The sequence below is a fragment of the Amblyraja radiata genome, chromosome 22 (genome assembly GCF_010909765.2).
Source record: "Amblyraja radiata isolate CabotCenter1 chromosome 22, sAmbRad1.1.pri, whole genome shotgun sequence".
NCBI classification, from domain to species: domain Eukaryota; kingdom Metazoa; phylum Chordata; class Chondrichthyes; order Rajiformes; family Rajidae; genus Amblyraja; species Amblyraja radiata.
Genome location: NC_045977.1, coordinates 40,429,540 through 40,452,059, shown reverse-complemented (window position 1 = coordinate 40,452,059; position 22,520 = coordinate 40,429,540). Strand labels below are relative to the sequence as shown.

The 22,520-nt window shown below is 40.3% G+C and overlaps 1 protein-coding gene across 1 annotated transcript in view; it reads right to left on the bottom strand.

Annotated features, from left to right (window-relative positions):
• gna12 (G protein subunit alpha 12) overlaps positions 1 to 17,278 on the bottom strand; it is a 52,555-nt gene extending 35,277 nt beyond the window's left edge. The window contains exon 1 of the mRNA XM_033041138.1: positions 16,749 to 17,278. Within this exon, the coding sequence (XP_032897029.1) occupies positions 16,749 to 17,021 (273 nt within the window). The 5' untranslated portion in view covers positions 17,022 to 17,278. The remainder of the gene's footprint in view (positions 1 to 16,748) is intronic.
• Positions 17,279 to 22,520: the final 5,242 nt, after the last annotated feature.

Sequence of the window (22,520 nt, the reverse complement as noted above, 5' to 3'; positions counted from 1 at the left end):
AAACAGGAAGTTGGGCCGATTTAAAAAAAATCCTTATTTTACAAAGCAAATCCGTACATCCGTATTCTTATCGCATTTCCGTACAAAATACGGAAAATCCGTACTACTTGGCAGCTCTGTTCACTGAGTTAACTGCAAAGGCAAAAATAACCACGTGGCCTTTGATTCCTAGTTACTCACTTGCACATTCCAGTTACTCTGATACCACTGCCTGATACAGACATTTCTGTAAATTGATCAGCAGATATTTAATTTTATTTAAATCAGGTTCTGCTCCGAGTTCTTAAGAAACAAACTTAAATATGCAAATTTGCTGTCAATAATCCTGGTATGGTATAGAAGATGGAAGCATTAGCAAAGATGAACATTTTAGATAGATTTTAGCTATAAATTGTGTTTCTGGTCTATTTAATTCATGCTTCAAACAAAATATAACTAATGTATTAGTAACATGTAGTCATCTGTGAACTACGATGCTCTCATGATTCATTGTACAATATAAACAAATGATACTAGAGATCATGGGGCAGATTTTAACCACAGGAAGAGTAACTATTAAGCAACCACTGTTTTTGGTGAGATGCCAAGCCATTTAGAAGCCTGGACTGCAGCTTTAATTCCTCCAAAAAGTATTATTGGCAGTAGACACGCTTCCACACTGAACTGCAAAGTTCTTGACAGCTTAGGCACTCATGCTCCTATTGAACATTATGAAATATATCTTTAAAACCTGACTTTCTCATAATTTAGAATGTCAGATTTTCAGTGTTGGGTTAAATAAAAAACCCACCAGTTTCCATGATACCAATTGTATACACACAGTGGCTTTACTACTTGGAGCGAGTTCATACTTCTTGAAACTATATACATTTTATTTTCTAATATGCAGCCTTTCAGAAAGCAGCAAGTTAGATTATTCTCACAAGCCAGGCTGTAAATTTAGAAATACATTGCCTGAAAGAGCAATTGTTGATTTGTTTTCTCAAACCTGCAGAAAAAGTCTATTTATCCTCAACCCCACATAAGCTAATACGATTCCCTTTCCATTAATATTTGGATATGGAATTTCATATCACAATAATCCTCCATGGAAATAGAACCTCTTTCATTATTTTTTTGGTAATTAACTTAGAGTTCAGACTTCCAGTCAATTACTCATTGACTAATGGATATAGTTATTACATTGATAAGTCTATGGGGATTAAGGTTCAACATTGAACAATAGCAGGTCAGGGGAATCCCCCCGCCACGGGTACCATGTAATCCTGTACTACCTGCTCCATGGTCGTGTAGTCGGCGACTAAACCATCTCCCCCACCTGGTTTGCCAGGTGAGGAGGGGGCTGTTGATGATGATAAAGAACACGCCAAAATCCTATACTTCCAGCGGTGGAAGTCCGCATGTACAGGAGGACAGAGATGTGTGGTCACTATTCCCGTTGGAAACCAGCACCACTGCGTTGCTAATGTTTTCAACAATGATGATTTGATTTGAACAACTCCAACAGCTGGATTTTTACCTTTGCTCTACTAAAGGGCATAGATTTCCTTGAACAGACCTTGAAACTCTCCAATTGGGCAACATTAATTAGTAAAACATTTTCAGCTCTTACGTGGAGAAAATTTAAGGACCATGAAAGATCACCATGTGAACATCTTTATCAAATTCAAGGGGGAGAAAAAAGTGTTGAAAATTGTACCCAATTTCTGGTGCACTCTTCAAAACAACATCCCTTAAAATTTTCCGTTCAATTACAACACCTTAAAGCCAAATTATACTGCCTTTGATTACAGTTTACCACCTATAGCAAAAGGGCAGAATGGAACCCATTTCCAGATTTGCCGAGGTGTTTCCCAGAGTTAAATTGAAGCATCAAATTAATTTTCTTGCCTTCCAACTTCGACTCCTCCATTTTGACAAAACACACAAAAAAGAGAAAATTGTCCTGGCTCAAGTTTTCTGCAGGCATCACTGTAAACTTAATTGCAATAATTTAGTTTCTGTACAACTGGCCTGATCTGCAAATTACTGGAAAACAAAGAGTTTATTCATTCATTAGATTTAAAATCTTTTGCACAAAGGGCAAAAATTCAAAAGGTTCAAAAATTGAACTGCAAATTAATGGGAAAGGAAACAACAAAAACAAGCTTTTGTTTGTGAAATAAAAACCTTTGTCATCCTAATCCTATGACACATACGGAGCCATGTATCCGTGCATGATCGAAAAGTAATAATTTGCAGCTGCAGACTTTACTCATGTCAATTATGACTTGACGTCAATAAAGCTATTGTAAACAGGCTGGGTTAGTTCATCAGGCAAAAATCTCTTAAAATGTTATATATTAACTAGTTAAATACACTGCAAATCACATACATCCTCAGATAAAAATGGACTAATTGACTAATTGGTTAAAAGCAAACTATAAAAAAACGTTAAGAATAAACATTTGACAATTTCCAGGAGAAATTCAATTAAAATTTGCTTTGAAACTAAACTTTAACATTACAGACTTGCCGTGGACATGGTAAATGCCTTCTCTCCTATCTTAAGTATGTCTTATCATACTTACGATACGATAGAACTTTATTTATCCCAGGAGGGAAATTGATCTGCCAACATGCATAAAAACACAAAATACATGAAACGTGAAGTTAAAGTGACGAGTGGGAAGGCTTGGGGGATGTGCAAAGATTGGGGAGGGGAGTCAGTCTACCCCTCGACAGAAGGGAAAGGTGTTGTAAAGTTTGATAGCCACAGAGATCTCCTCCCCTCCAAGACCACCTCCCATGAATCCAACACCGCCACCAGGAGCCAGTCTTCCCGATTAGGATTGTCTCACAGGTCCTATAGTACATTTTCACCGTCTACAGGTATATTGATATTACGCCTTTATCTTGGTGCAGTGTGGGAGAGCTGAGAGTTGGGTGGGAAAGCTATTTCAATGAGTATCTGGCTAATAGTTTGGACTATTAAGTACACAGTACAAAAAAAACAAAATATTAAATATACAAATATAAAACCCCAGGCAAAATAGAACAAAGCTGGTGGTAAGGTAACAAATATTTGAGGAGGAAAATAACCGACTGCATTAAGTAGTTAACCAGTCTAATGAAGAGTGGGGGGGGGGGGGGGGGGGAATGCAAGGAGTAACACCAGGCATACCCCAGAATGAGGAATCAACTTGATGAAGCTATAAGACAGGACTACCCACATACCAAACAATGTAAGCACCATGCAATAAACTGAACTAAGCAATCCCACATCCAACAGATCAGATTTAAGCTCTGCAGTCATGCATATTCAGTTGTGAATGATGGTGGACAATTAAACACTCACTGGAGGAGTGGGCTCCACAAATATCCTCATTCTCAATAATGGGGGTACCCAGCACATCAGTGCAAAATAGAAAGCTGAAGCATTTGTGCCGACCTTCAACCCAAAGTGCTGGGTGGCTGATAGCATGATAGATGTAATCTTCAGCCAATTCTTGATATCACGTGGAATGAATCAAAACGGTGAAAAGCAAACGCTATAGGACCCGACAACGTTCCGACAATAGTACAAATGACGTGCTCCAGAATTTGCTGCAGCCATATCTAAGCTGTCCAGTACAGTTACAACATTGGCATCCTCCTGACCATGTGAAAAAATTGCCCAGATATGTCCTGTCCACAAAAAGCAGGATAAATCCAACCCAGTCAGTTACAATCCCCTAGTCTACTCTCGATCAGTAGCAAAGTGATGGAAGGGATAGTCTATAACACTATCAAGCCACACTTGCTTAACAACAACCTATTCACAGAAACTCAGCTTGGATTCCGCCAAAGTCACCCCGTTTCTGACCTCCATCGTCCAAACATGGACAAAGGAACTGCGCTAGTGATGAAATGAGAATAACCACCCTTTATACCAAATCAGAATTTGATCAAGTTTCAACAAGGAGTCCTGGCTAAACTGGAGTCAATGGGATTCAAGGGGTAAAGAGAGTTTGTAGTATCGTTTCAAGAAAACAGCCTCTCCCTCAATGTTAGCAAAACAAGGGAGGTGGACATCCACTTCAGGAAGTGGAGTGGAGTACATGTTGCAATCTGCATCAAAGATTTACTGCAGCTCCACAATTCTTTGTAGTCAACCCAATTATTCCATCTAAAATGCTCCTCACAAGTACATTTGTCTACACTGTACATCATGAACTGACTGCTTTCCTTTCTAGCTCCTTTCCATATCGTCAGTTGCAACAATTCACATTGATATGGTGCCTTGGGCAAAAGCAGGCATGAAAAGGAGAAAAAATAGAACAAGTACCATTTGAGGAGCTGCGAGAATTACATAGAAAGATGTTAAACATCTGTTCACATCGTAATAACAACCCTCACTTGACGACTCCAAGACAAATATAAAAAGGTCATAGGAGTAGGAGCATCCATCCACATTTATTTCTAATCCTATTTTGCCAGCTTTTTAAAATAGAAAATTGCACTTTATGATTAACACATAACAATGCTCTGCCAATTGAAACACTTCAAAGTTTCCTGGGCACTGCTTTATAAAATGCTTTTGTAATAATCACAACTTGCATTCAAATATTCCCCTTTCAAATCTAGATGTAATCAGAATCAACCACTACATCACAAAAACTGGTAGGCAATCTTCTCAGAAATTGTTATTTTATATACAATGATTATGTGTTAATTATAAGAAACAGATTCAGTTACTTTTGAATAATTATTTAAAAATCTAATCTCTGGGGTTCTTTACTTATATCAATTTGGAATAATTTTACACTAGAAACTGGCTGCATTTGTAATTAATCAACTGATAAAACAGATAGTTAATGTTTTAATTCCTTTCATCATTTATCCGTTACAAAATAAAGATCTTGTTATTTTAACTGCATCAAAGAGAAAAACTACTAGATGTTGCTCAAAGAAAATTAAAAAGGACATCTTGGCTTAAAAACAAGGCTTGCATGCTCAGAATGTTCAATCTGGCTGCAAATTGGGTTATTTATACATATTCTGGACAAAAACAGTATGATGAAAATTGATGACACCGATTGGGCGATTATCTCAGCTGAGAATATTGACTCAAAACAGGATCTATATACTTTCCAGGCTACACCTTTTCAGGCGATATAATTCCACATTGGAAAATACCACTAGAGCCAGTCACATTTCAGGACATTTTTTTGTAAAGAAAATGTTTGCCCAGAAAGGATTCTGATGCTAGGGGCAAAGGAGTATTTATATTTATTGAAGTGATTAAAATGCTGCTGATTTACAATGATATTTTGTCCAGAGATGGCAAAAATGAAATATTCACTTACACGCAGACACCAAATCTAAATCAACCTGGTAAGTGACAACTATTCTTGCTGTTTGTGTTAAGTACAATATAAGAACCACAATCAAATTGTGTTAAGGGATACAACAATCAATATTAACTTACTAAGAATGCCAACCTAGAAAAATGCACTTCCAACAGCAACTCCACAACCATATACTGTTTGTAAAAAACTGTTTGTAAAAACGGAGAAATTTCAAACTAATTCTTCAATATATGATATCAGCAGATATTCCACGTCACATTCAGCAAATTAAAAGTCTCAGTGAACATAATAACAATCAAATAGATTGTTGCTCAAACACTAATTATACCTAAAAATTTCAAACTTTAATTTTATATTGCAAGTTGAAGTGTCATAAATTGAAGTAGATCGAAAAACTATTTCCATCCTTACAACTATTAATTGGTATTCTTACTCTGAAACAACATTAGCCTTGACTGAATTATCTATGCAGGATATTGATCAAAACGTGGACCAACAGCCGCAGGTCTCCAACCAACTTCAGGTTTAATCAATAAAACCATTTCCTTTAATTGAAGTACTTGGGTTTCACTAAGTGACAATATTGTATTTGAAAGTAGACTTCTCTTAAGAGCAGTGGTCTCAAAATTATACACTTCAATTTTCACAAAAAGCTGCATACTGCTTTCTATTAGAAATCTACAGTGTCCCATCTGGAAAACCCACTAGCAAGAATTTTGATACAAAATAAGGATCAATACATAATAAATGTGCCAATGTTTACAGCACAAAAGAATGCCACCCTTAATTTGAATTAATGTAGTTAAAATCCTATGGAAATAGTTCCTTGTTTAAAGACTTATTCAATTATGTGGCAAAAATATTAATTCTGGCAAATAACAAAATGGTACAAGCTACGGTTCTAATTTTGTAAACTTGGGTACATAAATTCCCACAAATGGGCTGATTTTCACATATTTTTTAACCCAGCTGTTGAAATGCGATATGAAAATGTTCCCCGGATAATTAAAACTCATTATAAATTGATAAGTTACATTCTAAAAGTAATGATATTCAATAGCAAAAAGAAAAACGAAGCTTCCATTTCAGGCAGAGGCTCAGTATTCCAATTAGACAATAGACGGAAAGACACAATATAGGAACAAATACAAGATTTTTTTGTTTTTATTGAAGTGATAAAAATGCTTCTGATTTACACTGATATTTTTGCTTAGACTGCAAATAATAAATAACTGGTCCAGCGATTGCAAAAATTAAATATTCATACTAGCATGCAGACACCAAATCTAAACCAATCTGATAAGTGTGACAGGCAGCATCTCTGGAGGAAGAAGGGTCTTGGCCTGACACGTCACCAATTTCTTCTCTCTAGGTGTTGCCCGTCCCACTGAGTTACTCCAGCTTTTTATGTCTATCTTTGGTAAGTGTGACAACTATTCTTGCTGTTTGTGTGAAGTACAATGTAGGAACCACAATCGATTTATGTTAAGTGATACAAGTCATTTTTTTCTTCTAAAAAAATTATAATTACATCCTCACATCCAGCCTCATCTAGATGACAAATACAATGGTGCAAAAATCTGAACAAATACATGTATCAATCCACTGCCCATTTAAAAGAGCAAGTGAGGAAGCTCAACAAAAGAGGATATGTAATCAATAATTTCCCCTCAAAATCGTTAAAGTGTATTGACTGCCATTGGTTAAGTTAGCAGACCAAACAATGACAATGATCTTTAAAAACTTGATTATGGAAGAAGCAGGATAGGAAAGGAAGAGGAATCATCTTTTTAACAAAGTGCAGAGAACTGGAAACAGATATTCCAAGATAAAATTCATGTGGCACAGATTAATACTCTCAATTATCACGTTCATTTGTATTACAAATAGACAAACCAGGAATTATTCGTTAATAAACCAGCACTCTGGAAAGAACACTTAACAACTCCCAATGCAAGTGTAGCAAATGCAGGAAGTTTAGACTTACTGGGCAAGTTCCACCAACAATTTGCTTGTGTTCTACTTCAGTTTTACCCAAGGAAACTAGCATCTTGCTGTTCTCAACACAGGATCTGAAAGTCCATTCAGTCGAATGGAAATTGTAGTGCCACATGGATGGGGAGTAGTTTGGACGGCAAAATCACCGCACAATGGATTCCACTAATCAACACCTTCAAAGGGTTAAACGGTTCTGGAAACTTAAAAACAATCTATATACACGATACACGTCTCCTGCGATTAACAAAAAGGGTTAAATTACGAAAAAAGTTTTATTACATAAGAATTAGCAAATCCTAAATTTTAGGATTATTTTCAATGTAAAATCTCGTTGCATGCCAGGGCTCAGAAGCTACAGTCAGTCCAAATAAAATCAAAATAAGGCTGGGCAAACAACTGAAGTATTATTGGGAAAGCACTTTTGGACCACGCACCATAATTATTATTAGTTTTTAAATAGCCATGGAAAAGATGATGTCCTAAACTGGTGCAAGGCCAATTTTGATGGTATTGGACTGGAACTTTCAGAAGTGATTGGGGGGGAAGATAAAGGGACTTCTGGTATGTAAAAGGCCTAGTGAGGGTTCAGGGCCAGCATGTTCCTGTTATAGCGAAGGGCAAGACTGGTCGGAGTGCGGAGCCCTGGATGACAGGAGATATTGAGGGAAAAACCCAACGTTTAAGGTGTTAACCTGCAATTACAATGGAACGAGTTTAATTTGTATTATTATGGGACAACTCATGGCAGGATTTTCACAGTAAAGGGTAGGGTTCTAAGGAATGTTATAGGTCAGAGACCTCAGGATGCAGGTACATGGTTCATAACGATGGAGATATAGGTGGACAGGGCGATGAAGTCAGCATTTGGCACCAAGCCTTCATCGGTCAGAGTATGGAGTACAGGAGTTGGGACATAGTGATACAGCTGTTCAAGACATTGGTAAAGCTGCATTTGGAGTACTGTGTACAGTTCTGGTAACCTTGCTATAGGATCGGATGTCATTAAGCTGGGGAAAAAAACAGGTTTAGAGGATGTTACTGGGTCTGGAGGGTTTGAGTTGCAAGGAGAGGCTGGACAGGCCGAGTTTTTCCCCCTAGCCATGATAGATACGTGTTCAATACCATGTACACAAACCCTCTGATAATAAATGTAGTCCATATCAGCATCTGGTAACGCCCAGATCTAAGTAGACAAATAAATAGCAGGCAGCATAAGTCACACAAGCACCAGATAACATGCATCTCAGAGCACAACCTCCTCTTTATTACCAAATCCCCTAAATCAACAACCTGCCAGAATCTGAGCAAGCCACCCAACTTTGCAGAGTGTGACAGCTAAATTGGGTGGACTGCCTTCTCCACTGAATATGTACATGCTGGCAGGGCGCAACACAACAATCACGTGGGCCTGTGGCTGATTTCTCGCTTCAAAACCCAATAATATTTGGAGGAAAAAAGGAATTCTACCCATTTTCCTCACCTACATCAGCCACACACACCAACCTCTCTTTTATTGGCTCCATTTATACCTAACACTGCCTCGGCAAGGCCAGCAGCATAATCAAGGATGAGTCGCACCCTGGCCACTCCCTATTCTCCCCCTCCCATCAGGCAAAAGTTATGGAAGTGTGAAAATGCACATCATCGGATTCAGGGACAGTTTCTTCCCAGCTGTTATCAGGCAACTGAATCATCCTACCACAACCAGAGACTAGTCCTGAACTATTATCTACCTCTTTGGTGACCCTTGGACTATCCTTGATCGGACTTTGCTGACTTTACCTTGCAGTAAATGTTATTCTCTTATTATGTATCTATACACTGTAAATGGATCGATTGTAATCATGTATTGTCTTTCTGTTGACTGGTTAGCACGCAACAAAAGCTTTTCACTGTATCTCAGTACATGTGACAATAAACTAAACGGAACTGAACTCGGAGACCAGGTATTTAGTATGAGAAGGAATACACTAGACATGTCTATAATTTGCATTGTTCAATGTCTTCACTGTTTAACATCCCAAGGTGGTACACAGGAACTCAGTATAATTGTGTCTCATTAAGGGATACATTAGAATCATCAGTCTGAAGAAGGGTTTCGGCCCGAAACGTCGCCTATTTCCTTCGCTCCATAGATGCTGCTGCACCCGCTGAGTTTCCCCAGCAATTTTGTGTACCATTAGAATCTAATGATTAGATCAGATAACTAAATGCTTGGTCAAAGAGACAGTTTTCAAATAATATCTTAAAAACGATGGGCAAGAAGTTGAGGCTCAAATTACAAACACAACACAAAGAAACAGCACTAAAAATTAAGCAATGGAAAAGAGGGCAAGAGAAGTAGTTATTAAGGTACAGAGATGTGGGAAGAATTTAAGATTATTAAGAATCAGAGGAATAGAAAGACCAGAGATTCAAACAACAGGGGCATGATTTTTAACACAGAAGTGTGCACGACCGAGAGGGTAGCACAGCAGTTGAGCTGCTGCCTCAGTTCCGGGGACCCTGGTTCGTTCCTAAATACGCATGCTCTCCATGCGGAGTTTGAACATCCTCCTTGTGTGTTTTCTCCAGGTGCTGATTTCCTCCCGCATGCCATGGTAGTGCTGGTTTGCAGGTTAATTGGTTCATGTAATTGTCCCTAACGTGTAGAACATTGAACTAGTGCACAAGTGATCGATGGGCCGAAGGGCTTGTTTCCGCACTGTATCTCTAAAGTGAACTCTAAACTAAATTTGGAACCAATGCGTTTCAGCAACTAAGGGACCATGGTAGAATTGACAAGTTGCTGGTTAGGTTATAGGCAGCTGATTCTGAGCAAGCTCAATGGAGGGACACAAGGTCTGAGGCCAGCTCAGAGAGCATTCAAATTAGTCAGAGATAACAAAAGACATGAGGTAATAACATTGAAAAAAAAGAGATATGGAAGTTGAAAGTAAAGCTTTTTTAAAAATAAATACTAATGAACAAAATGTACTCCCTCTGGACTTTCTTCACCTTTTATGAGCTCAGCCTCAATAAGTCTAGAATTTTGCCTTTGTTCTTGATGCAGCTGTTTGGCACCGTAAACAATAGATTATTCCTTTCCAGTGACATCTTGCACAAACCCAAGATATTTTCACTGAGCGAGTTTCTATGATTCATCCGTTTGTGCATCCACTTCACAGATCAAAATATTTTTGTAGCATGTCTGGCCTTTTATTTAAATGTCGAAGAGTAATACCAACACAAAGCTTTTTGCTGTACCTCAGCAAATGTGACAATAATAAACTTTGAACTGACTTTATTCTTAGGTCTTTACATTTTTAGTTTCACCTTTTATTTTCAATTTCAATGGAACCTCCACTTTGTATTCACACCAAAGCCTCCTGCTAAATGTTTAAGGTCTCTTTCTTTATTCTTGTCTTTTTAAACAAATTAAGTTGTCGAAGAGTAACAATATTATTGCAAATGTGAAAGCTTCTACCTTTCACAAACTCCTGCCAAGATTAAAGATATTAATCACTTTAAAAGAGATATATCAATGAAAGAATGTCTTGGTCTGGAAAATGTAAAAGACTAATGCCACAAATCAGGATTGAACAAGGGGTGGGAGATTTGAACCTTCACGTGGTCCGCCCTGTTTTGACTAATGCAATCAACCTGGCGTGCACAATCAAATTAGATCAAATAGAACAAGTTATCCTACAACTTTAGGCTGTGCACGCCATATGCAAGAAGGATTGAACATTATGTGGAACTAGTACAGATATTGGGGGTATCCTTTTACTTTTCTTTGCTCTGAGATTACATTCATCAACAATTTTGGAGATACTGTTTGTCCAGTAGAAGGATAAGTAACACCAACTCGGAAAGCTTCACTCTGTCATTGTGACTTTAAAATATTTCTAAAGAAGCAGAAAACGCCTAGAATTTCAAATGTACAAGTACTGCAGAAACTAATTCAGAGATATTCAAAAGGGAACCTGATAAAAAAATTGGAAGGGGCATATTTTTCTGCTCTTTGGAGAAAGAAGATGGGAGTGGAACCATTGCAAAGGCTCTTTGGAGAGTAGCAGGGCAGAAATCAGTAAAATGCCCACCTCCCCATGCTACATCATTGCACAAAGCTCACAGATAGAAATTTGAAAATATAAATATCAATCTGCAAACATCACTAAAATCGCAGAATCCCATTTAGCTTACACAGATTTAATCATCTTGTGACCACAAATAAGTGGTTCCAGTGATTGTTTCTCGTAATATTTATGCTTCCTGAACTGTGCTTCATGCTGGTCTTTCCTGCAACTCAAAGATTTGTATCGCTAACACTTGCAAGATCTCAACAAATTCACTTCCTTAAAAAAAAAGAATTAAAAAAAAAAGCCTTGAAATCTAGCAACTTAATATCTCTTCATCAGTCTGAAGGGCTCCAACCCGTAATGTTGTCTGTCAATTTCCCTCCACAGTTGTTGACTGACCCAGAGTTCCTCCAGCAGTTTTTTTTTCCTTAACATTTATCAATCTACTTTGTCTTTTCTCATGATTTATTTTCACCAAAGATTTCACCTGCTTAAGGGCCTGTCCCACTTTCAGGCCTAATTCACAACCTTTTTTTACTTGTGGACATTTTTCATCAGGCTAGAAAAACGCCCCGACCTACTTGATGCCACGAGTACATACGACTAGCATCACGACCTACCTACGACCTCGTGACGACCATGCTGCGAGTATGAGTAAAGGGCAAACTCAGCAGAGGTCGTGAAAGTGGGACAGGCCCTTTAATAGGGTACAGTCTTTCAGCAGCTGGAGTAATTCAGTGGGACAGGCAGCATCTCTGGAGAGAAGGAATGGGTGACTTTTCGGGTCGAGACCCTTCTTCAGACTGATAATTTAAAACAATAAAAAGTAGATGTGCATATTTAGCTAGCTGTCTTATGGACATCAAACACGCAACCAAGCTTCTAACAGAGATTTAAAAGTGTCACTAATTAATTGTATCATTGATGTAATTCACTTTTGGTCATTTAGTTTAGTTTATTCTCACATAAAATCAAATTGTTCCTTTGATATCATAAAGATAATTACTGAATATGTGAATTGTAAGTTTTGTCACAGATTAAATTTTACATAGTGATGTTAGTAGGGAATTAGATTGAATTAAATTAGGTAATTGAAAGTGGAAATGTATAATGGGGATACACCCAAATACATCATAATTGCAGTATCTCATAAGCTTTTGTTTCTTAAGCACTCACTTAACTCAAAAGTAGGTTTACAATTCTAAATGAAGCACTGTTCCCTTCAAATAAATGTTAAATCAAAACATTCCAAGATTCTAATATACGCAGTCTTTTGAGATGGAGATTTAATTGCCACCCTACAGGATGCATCAAGGAACACATACACACAGTATTTTATCTTCAACTTAAAGTACAACAAAAGTGTTACAGTGCCAACAGAAGCCTACAGTATATTGAACACATTTACTTTAGTTTCAGCTGATATTGAGGCAACTTTGTTAAATAAGCAGGGCAAGGTACAGTTTATGATTTTAACTCAGCCCTTGGGAGCAGTTTTGTTCCAGTGGCTTAATCATCACAAAGAAAGCAGAGTTAAGATTCCTGTCAGTGGGGATGTCAAAGGAAAACACTGACAAAATCCGCTTCAGAAACAGCATGGGGGGGGGGGGGGTTAACGGTATTGCTGACTTTTTCCACATACAGTGTCCTCCATAATGTTTGGGACAAAGACCCATCATTTATACATTTTGGTTTCACCATGCAGAAATTACAGCAGTGTTTATACATAGTCCCCCCTCCATTTCAGGGCACCATAATGTTTGGGACATAGCTGTGTCATGTAAATGAAAGTGGTCATGTTTAGTATTTTGATGCATATCCTTTGCATGCAATGACTGCTTGAAGTCTGCGACCCATGGACACCACCAGTTGCATCTTCTCTGGTGATACTCTGCCAGGCCTGTATTGCAGCCATCTTTAGCTTATGCTTGTTTTGGGGGCTAGTCCCCTTCAGTTTTATTTTCAGCATAAAAGGCATGCTCAATTGGGTTCAGATCGGGTGATTGACTTGGCCACTCAAGAATTTACCCTTTTTTTGCTTTGAAAAACTCCTTTGTTGCTTTAGCAGTATGTTCGGGATCATTGTCTAGCTGTAGAATGAACTGCCGGACAATGAGTTTTCAGGCATTTGTTTGAACTTAAGCAGATAGGATGGGTCTATACGCTTCAGAATTCATTATACTGTGACCATCAGCAGTTGTATGATCAATGAAGATAAATGAGCCAGTACCTTCAGCAGCCATACATGCACAGGTCATAACATTCTCACCACCATGTTTCACAGATGGGGTGGTATGCTTTGGATCTTGGGCAGTTCCTTCTCTCCTCCATACTTTGTTCTTGCCATCACTTTGATATTAGTTCATCTTCGTCTTATCTGTCCACCAGGCCTTTTTTCAGAACTGTGGTTGCTCTTTTAAACACTTCTTGGCAAACTGTAAACTGGCCATCCTATTTTTGTGGCTAACCAGTGGTTTGCATCTAGCAGTGTAGCCACTGTATTTCTGTTCATGAAGTCTTCTGCGGACAGTGGTCATAGACATAACCACGCCTGAATCCTGAAGAGTGTTTCTGATCTGTCGGACAGGTGTTTCGGGATTTTTCTTTATTATAGAGAAAATTCTTCTTTCACCAGCTGTGGAGATCTTCCTTAGTCCCTTTGCGATTAGTAAGCTCATCAATGCTCTCTTTCTTCTTAATGATGTTCCAAACAGTTGATTTTGGTAAGCCTAAGGTTTGGCTGATGTCTCTAACAGTTTTATTCTTGTTTCTCAGTCTCATAATGGCTTCTTTGACTTTCATTAGCACAACTTTGGTCCTCATGTTGATAAACAGCAATAAAAGTTTCCAAATGTGATGGAAAGACTGGATCAAAGACTAGGTTCTGAGAGCTTTCTTATACCTGCATTAAGGAGGCATTTAAACACACCTGAGCAATTACAAACACCTGTGAAGCCATGTGTCCCAAACATATGGTGCCCTGAAATGGGGGGGACTATGTATAAACACAGCTGTAATTTCTCCATGGTAAAACCCAAATGTATAAAAAAAAAACCTTTATTAAAATCTGACACTATGCACTTTAACCACATGTGATTTTTTTTAATTACAAATCTCAAATTGTGGGGTACAGAGGGAAATAAATAAATGATATTCATAAATAAATAAATGTTTGTCCCAAACATTATGGAGGGCACCGTACACACACTCTCCCCCAAGAGTAAACTAGAGCCACAAAATAATTATTTATTTCACCCAGCAAAACACAAAGTGCTGGAGGAACCCAGTGGATCAGGCAGCATCTCTAGAGGGCAATGAACAGGCAATGTTTCGGGCCGGGGCCCTTCTGGAGACTGGTCATAAAGATAATCACTGAAGATAGAGATTTGGGAGGTTTTGTCACTGCATTAACTTTTTTGAAAGATAACTTTAGTAGGGATTTACAGTTTGAATTAAATCAACCAATGTTCTAATCAAAAGCACACTGTACACACGCACTATAGGGAGGTTGCACGGCAGTCCAGGTCACGACCCGTGACCCGTACTGTTGCTACGCAACGCCAACTGGAGTACACGCGATGAACTGCAGGTAAGCACTTTCCATGGCTTCCAATGTCACGGACTTGTTAAAAACCGCCAAAATGGTCAATGTTTGCGCTGTAAATAAGTGTGGAAATCAGGGTAACCGTGAGAGACATCTATCCTACTTCAGAATTCCAAAAGTGAAGAGAAATTATGGTAGAGAGAGGCGACAGCTGAAGGGACAACAACAGCTAAAGTGGTTGGCGAACATATGGCCGTGCAGATATCAAGATTGAAAATATTGGGAATTATCGCGTTTGTTCACTGCATTTCATCAAAAGTAAGGCATTATTTGTGTTTTTTCTTGATTCCTTTGGTATCTAAAAAGTTTCAAAAGTGATAAATCTGGCTGTAAAATTTTTTAATCGCCCGTGGTTCTCAAGTGGGTTTTTACATGCAAAAGGAAAATGTTTCTGAAGATAAAATTATCATGAAAAAAAAAATAAATAAAAAAAAAATATCGCAGCCCAAATGTGGGTTTTGAATTACATTTTACTCAGATGCAAGACAAGGAATGGATTAATTGTTAGCTGTTAATTGGACATAAGCAACCTCAACAAATTGACAATATCTTTGAAAGTGAGTGGGTGTTTAAGCTGTCAGGACATTTTATTATTTGCCAAAATATACATCTCAATAACTTAATGATAGACAACTTACTTTTCCACACACCACTCATTAAGTCGGGAGATTTTTTTAAATGATAAATTTAGCTTCAGAAGCGTTTTCTTTTTCAAAATTGTCAATTTGTTGAGATTGATTATGTCCACTTTGACAGCTAACAATTATGCCATTCCTTGGCTTGCATCCGAGTAAAATGTAATTCAAAACCACGTATGGTTTGCGATTTTTTTAAATGATAAATTTAGCTTCAGAAGCATTTTCTTTTTGCATGTAAAAACCCACTTGGGCGATTTAAAAAATTTAGTCAGATTTATCACTTCTGAGACTTTTTAAGATACCAAAGGAATTAAGAAAAAACATAAATAATGCCTTACTTTTGATGAAATGTAGTGAGCAAAGGCGATAATTCCCAATATTTTCAATTTTGATATCTGCACAGCCAATGTTCGCCAACCACTTTAGCTGATGTTGTCCCTTCAGCTGTCGCTTCTCTCTACCATCATTTCTCCTCACTTTTGGAATTCTGAAGTAGGATAGATGTCTCTCACGGTTACCCCGATTTCCACACTTATTTACAGCGCAAAATTGACCATTTCAGCAGTTTTTAACAGGTAAGAAAGTACGCGTTTCGTGTATTAACAGTGTAGGCCGGAAGCTGCCATGTCCTCCACATGGATCGAGCCGTTCCATGTGTCACGCCCTTTGACCCGATGACCATATGTGCAACCCCCCCATACACATGCACAATGTACACGTACAATTTACATATAGACGCAATGAATACACACGCACAATGTACACACACACACACAATGTTCATGTACACACTATACACACACGCGCAATGTACACACAATTTACATGTGCACACACACGCAATGTACACACACGCTTTGTACACATTTTGTGCGCACACGCAATGTACGCGCACACAATGTACACACGCACACACACAATGTACACATGTACACACACGCAATGTACACACCCGCAAAGTACACACGCAATGTACACACGCAATGTACACACACGCAAAGTACACACGTAATGTACACACACACGCAAAGTACGTACACACGCAAAGTACATGTAAACACACACAACAGACATGTACCTGTATATATACGCACACACAGAATTTACACATATGTACCTTAATGACATTTTCGAAGATAGTGTCCCTGAACTGCTCCAGCGCCTTGCTGTCGAAGTCCTTGCCGTGGATGATCCTCATCTGCTTGAGGAAGGTGCTCTTGCCGCTCTCGCCGGCGCCGAGCAGCAGGATCTTGACCAGGCGCCTCACGTAGCGCCGTTCGCGGGCCAGCGACGCGTCGATCTGTCGGCTGCGGCGGCGCTGAGCCCGCTCACTCTGGCTGGAGCGGCAGGCGGGGAAACAGGCGCCGAGACGCTGCACCAGCTCCGCCATCTCCCCCCTTCCCTCAGCCGCGGCTCCAAACAATGGCGAACGGACCCGCAACCGAAAACCCCGCTCGGGGACAGATTACAAATCCGGATCCAGTCAGGGGGAGAGGGAGAGGGGGAAAACAAAATTAAACTTTAAAACTGTCGTGTCCGCCTCAAGGGAAAACCCCGCCGCCTCCTCCCCATTCATTCGCCAACTGACGGACGAAAACTTCACTGGAAGTGGGCGGGGTCTTCTCTCCACCCGCCCCCCGTCCTCTGATTGGTCGTCCCGCCCCATCCGCCTCCGCCAACACCGACGTCCATTGGTCCCCCGTCCCGCCCGTTAAACAGGCGGGCGGGCCTTCCGCCGGCCGTCCGAACTTCCCATTGGCCGCGGCCGCCGTCAATCATCAGAGGAGGGCGGGAGCACCCGGCAGCGGGAACGTCCCCCCGGCCCGATTGGCGGAACGTGCCGTCAATCACCCTCCTCAGTCGCCGATTGGACGCGTCGACAGTCAATCAGTCCCCCAAAAAGCTGCTGTGATTTATAAACGCATTAACCGTCAAAACTGTCAAGTTTTCTGCTCGAGAGTTGGTTGATACGGTGCATCGACGATGTTTGCTTCGTGGTTTCAGTGGGGTGTTGGTCGAATATCCGAGTTTAACTCTAGTTTTGGATCTGCCACACCCTTGGTCTGAAGGGAGGGAGAGGAGGGCGGGACCGCCGCAATCACCGTCTCCCATTGGTCAAGAGCTCGTGGCAGCGCAGCCAATCGGCCGATCGTTCACATCCAATGGACTCAATCGCGTTGTAACGCCGCTACCCATTGGACCTTAGCACTGCCCATCGTTCAGCCTCCTCCAATGGTGAGATGGCAAGGGGGCGGGACCTATGTAGGAGGCCAAGTTGTACCTGAAGTCATCACCTGGCCAGTGCCTGGCATCAAAGATCTTATAGCTGGCATTGCTCAGAGGAAGACAGTGGGGGCTCTCAATGATGGTCCCAGATTTTATCAGTCTTTTACATTCCAGGTTTTACCTGGCTCATCTCCTCTCCCATTTGCTTTCAACTAAGGGCAAGGGTTAATATATTTAAGAAGGAACTGCAGATGCTGGAAAATCGAAGGTAGACAAAAATGCTGGAGAAACTCAGCGGGTGAGGCAGCATCTATGGAGCGAAGGAAATAGGTAACGTTTCAGGTCAAAACCCTTCTTTAGTCTGAAGCCTATTTCCTTCGCTCCATAGGTGCTGCCTCACCCGCTGAGTTTCTCCAGCATTTTTGCCTACCAAGGGTTAATATATATCTGTTACACAGAAACATAGAAAATAGGGGCAGGAGGAGGCCATTTGGCCCTTCGAGCCTTCACCGCCATTCCTTGTGGTCACGGCTGATCATCCAAAAGCAGTAACCCTTGCCTGCCTCCTTCCCATATCGCTTGATTCCGCTAGCCTCGAGAGCTCTATCTGTGCTGCAGCAAGTAAGAATTTAATTGTTCTATCTGGGACATGTGACAATAGAATACTTTTGACCTCTTTGATTGGACTTTGTGTAGGAAGGAACTGCAGATGCTGGATTACAACTTGGGCCGAGGGTAGTCACAAAATGCTGGAGTAACTCAGTGGGACAGGCAGCATCTCTGGATAGAAGGAATGGGTGACGTTTCGGGTCGAGACCCTTCTTCAGACGTTGTTGGCTTTACCTTGCACTTAATGTTATTCCCTTATTATGTATCCATACGCTGAAAATGGCTCGATTGCAATCGCGTATTGTCTTTCTGCTGGCAGGATAGGTCGCAACAAAAGCCTTTCACTGTACCTCAGTACACGTGACAAAAAAACTAAACTGGAGAGAACTGAACTGAAATCAAGAAAGTTATGATGAATACGTTTATCGGCCAAGTATATTCACAGACAAGGAATTTGCCTTGGTGCTCCACCCGCAAGTGACAACATGACATAGAGTGACAACATGGCATACAGATATACATTAGAGTCTGAAGATCGGTCTCGGCTGAGCAGAGCCTGCCCTGTTGAGGCAATTTGTGTCCTTTTGTGTACTAGCCAGCATCTGCAGTCCTTCTAGAAACATAGAAAATAGCAGGAGGAGGCCATTCGGCCCTTTGAGCCAGCGCCACCATTCATTGTGATCATGGCTAATCGTCCCCAATCAATAACCCGTGCCTGCCTTCTCCCCATATCCCTTGATTCCACTAGCCCCTAGAGCTCTATCTAACTCTCTCTTAAATCCATCCAGTGATTTGGCCTCCACTGCCCTCTGTGGCAGGGAATTCCACAAATTCACAACTCTCTGGGTGAATACGTTTTTTCTCACCTCAGTCTTAAATGGCCACCCCTTTATTCTAAGACTGTGGCCCCTGGTTCTGGACTTGCCCAACGTTGGAAACATTTTTCCTGCATCTAGCTTGTCCAGTCCTTTTTATAATTTTATATGTTTCTATAAGATTCCCCCTCATCCTTCTAAACTCCATTGAGAAGTGTAACTTCTCTACAATTTACATTGCCTGTTGTTGATGAAAATACCAACAGGCACATCAGTAAGGGGTTGGTGGGTGAGAAGCAGTACAGATGGAGATGCTATCTTCAGATCAGAGAACAACAGGGCATGTAATTGCTCCAGCTCCACCCCCTCCTCTTCCCTCTGCCCCACCAGGATTTGCACACATTTCTCCCCTTCCCCCCATTCCCTTCCACCTATATTCCCTCCCCTGACTTCACAAATCTCACACATTTTGTGCCTTGGGACCAAAGATCCTATAGCTATAAGATCTTTGCTTGGGACTTTGTTTTTTGCACTGTTGTTTTTATTATTTATTGAGCTTTTTTATGTTTATAGGTCCATTATGCTACAGCAAGTAAGAATTTAGTTGTTCAAGTGTCAGTACTTATGACAATTAAACACTCTTGAATTCTCTTGTCTAAACGACTGCAGTAAGGACTATTTCCGCTAGTATAGGGGTTATTAATTTATATATTACTGTGTATATACCATGTATATACTGGGTAGATTGACCCCTTCAACCAAAATTCAACCACACTGTGGACGGCTTGATTGTAATCGTATATAGTCATTTCACTGACTGGATAGCACGCAACAAAAGGCTTTTCACTGTGCCTCGGTACACGTGACAATAATAAACAGAGTCAAACTAAACTCTTGCATGCTGCTCCCAGAAGAGGATTTACTATTATCCACTACAATCGTTGCACTCTTGTAAATCTCCATTCTCTTTGCACTACCTGTTGTACTTGCATATGGCCTGATTAAGTAATTTTATTGTTCTGTTTTTCACGTCTCTGAGTTGGGCAGGATAACTTTGATATCAATGGCCTGTGCTTTGAGACACTTTGCTCTGAAGGTAATTTTGGTGGGTAATTGAGCAGGTCTGACTTTCCACTTGTTGAAGAGACTCAATTATCTGGCTACAAAGGTCATTTTTTCTCGAATTACTTATCTGCACAAGACGGAAGCATACGTCAGTAAATAATGATTAGTAGAACAATTCAGTTTGGGCATATTTTAGATGCCCGTGACTATTTAACTTGGCCATGCTTGTAACTTAGGAGATAATAAATCTGCTGCCCTAATTTTCCAGCTCATTTCACCATTTCAGAGTCCAATGGTGACATCACTTGCATGTATGAGGTTCTTATTTTTAAATCTACCAAATAAGGCAATAAAGAGATAAGGCACAACAAGATAGAACAGAACAAGATTTTTCTTAAAGAGACACAAGGAACGTGAGATGTCATCCTCCCACAGGGGGTCAAGGAAAGAGCGTTCACGTCGCGGCCCTGTTTCCACTAATCTTTCCACCACCACGCACAAGAAGCGACAAGACAGACACCATTGTATGCAGATGCTGTAGTGTGTTCAGCTCTGGCTGAACAACTTCTAATCTTGTGTGTGGACTCGATAAGAAGATCCTTTCACAACCTGCCACATGAATCATCCTACCACAACCAGAGACCTGTCCTGAACTACTATCTACCTCATTGGTGACCCTCGGACTATCCTTGATCGGACTTTGCTGGCTTTACCTTGCACTAAACGTTATTCCCTTATCATGTATCCATACACTGTAAATGGATCGATCGTAATCATGTATAGTCTTTCCACTGACTGGATAGCACGCAACAAAAGCTTTTCACTGTACCTCGGTACACGTGACAATAAACTGAATTGACTGACTGATGTTGTAACCTTGAGCAAAACGCAAAGCGCTGGAGGAATTCAGAGAGTCAGGCAGCATCTGTGGAGGGAAATGGTCAGATGATATTTTGGGTCGCGACTCAAGATTTTTCTTAATGTTCATGCTATGTTTCAACTGCTTTTAAATAACGTATGAGATTTATATTACTTTCATATTTCATTTTTGGTCGCTAAATAATGTGGTCATAACTTCAACATCTCTAATGGTCTAAGGAAAGAGATCTTGGTGAATAGTGATGAGTTTCTCTTTGTTTGCTAGACTATTATTCAGATGAATGCAGCGCAGAAGAATGTGGGGTGATCTTATAAAGGTGTATAAAATGATGTAGAGTGGATGGGCAGCACGGTGGCACAGTGGTAGAGTTACTGCCTTATAGCGCTCATAGTGCCAGAGACCCGGGTCTCTGGCACTCAGACTACGGCTGCTGTCTGTAAGGAGTTTGTACATTCTCCCCGTGACTGTGTGGGTTTCCTCCCACACTGCAAAGACACACAAGTTTGTAGGTTAATTAGCTTGGTAAGAATGTAAATTGTCCATACTGTGTGCAGGATAGTGTTAATGTGCGGGGATCGCTAGTTGATGTAGACTCGGTGGTGGGCCGAAGGGTCAGTTTCCGCACTGTATCTCTAAACTTAAAAACTCAACTACATGGACAAAGTCTTTTACTCAGTGTTAGGGATTCATGAACCAGAGGATGGAGGTTTAAGGTGAGAGGGGAAAGATTAAATATGAACCTGAGGGGTAACTTTTTCACATAGAGAGTGGTGAGTATATGGAACGAGTTGCCAGAGGAGGTAGTTGAGGCAGGTACTATTACAACATTTAAAGGGTATAGGGGCAGGTACATGGATAGGAAAGGTTTAGAGGGATATGGGCCAAATGCAGGCAGGTGGAACTAGTGTAGATGGGGCAAGTATGGGCAAGTAGGCCTGTTTCCATGTTGTATGACTCCAGAAATATGAGGTACAGTGAAAAGTTTTGTTTGTGCATTATCTACTCAAGTCAGATAATACAATTAAGCCAAACACGAGTACATAAAGTAGAGCAAGGAGAAGATCTCCAGAGCGCAGTGTATACTTTCTCAGCAATGTAGTTCCACAGGAGAAGTTCAATATCTGCAATGATGTAGGTTGGGAATTTGGGACTGTGCTTGTATCCTAGTTATGGAATGAAACTGATAACAGAGGAGAGCAAGCTGTTCCCAAGTCTAGTGGCGTGTGCTTTCAAGCTTCTGTACCTTCTGCCCAACGGGAATCCGGAGAAGAAGGAATGTCCGGGATGGGAAAGG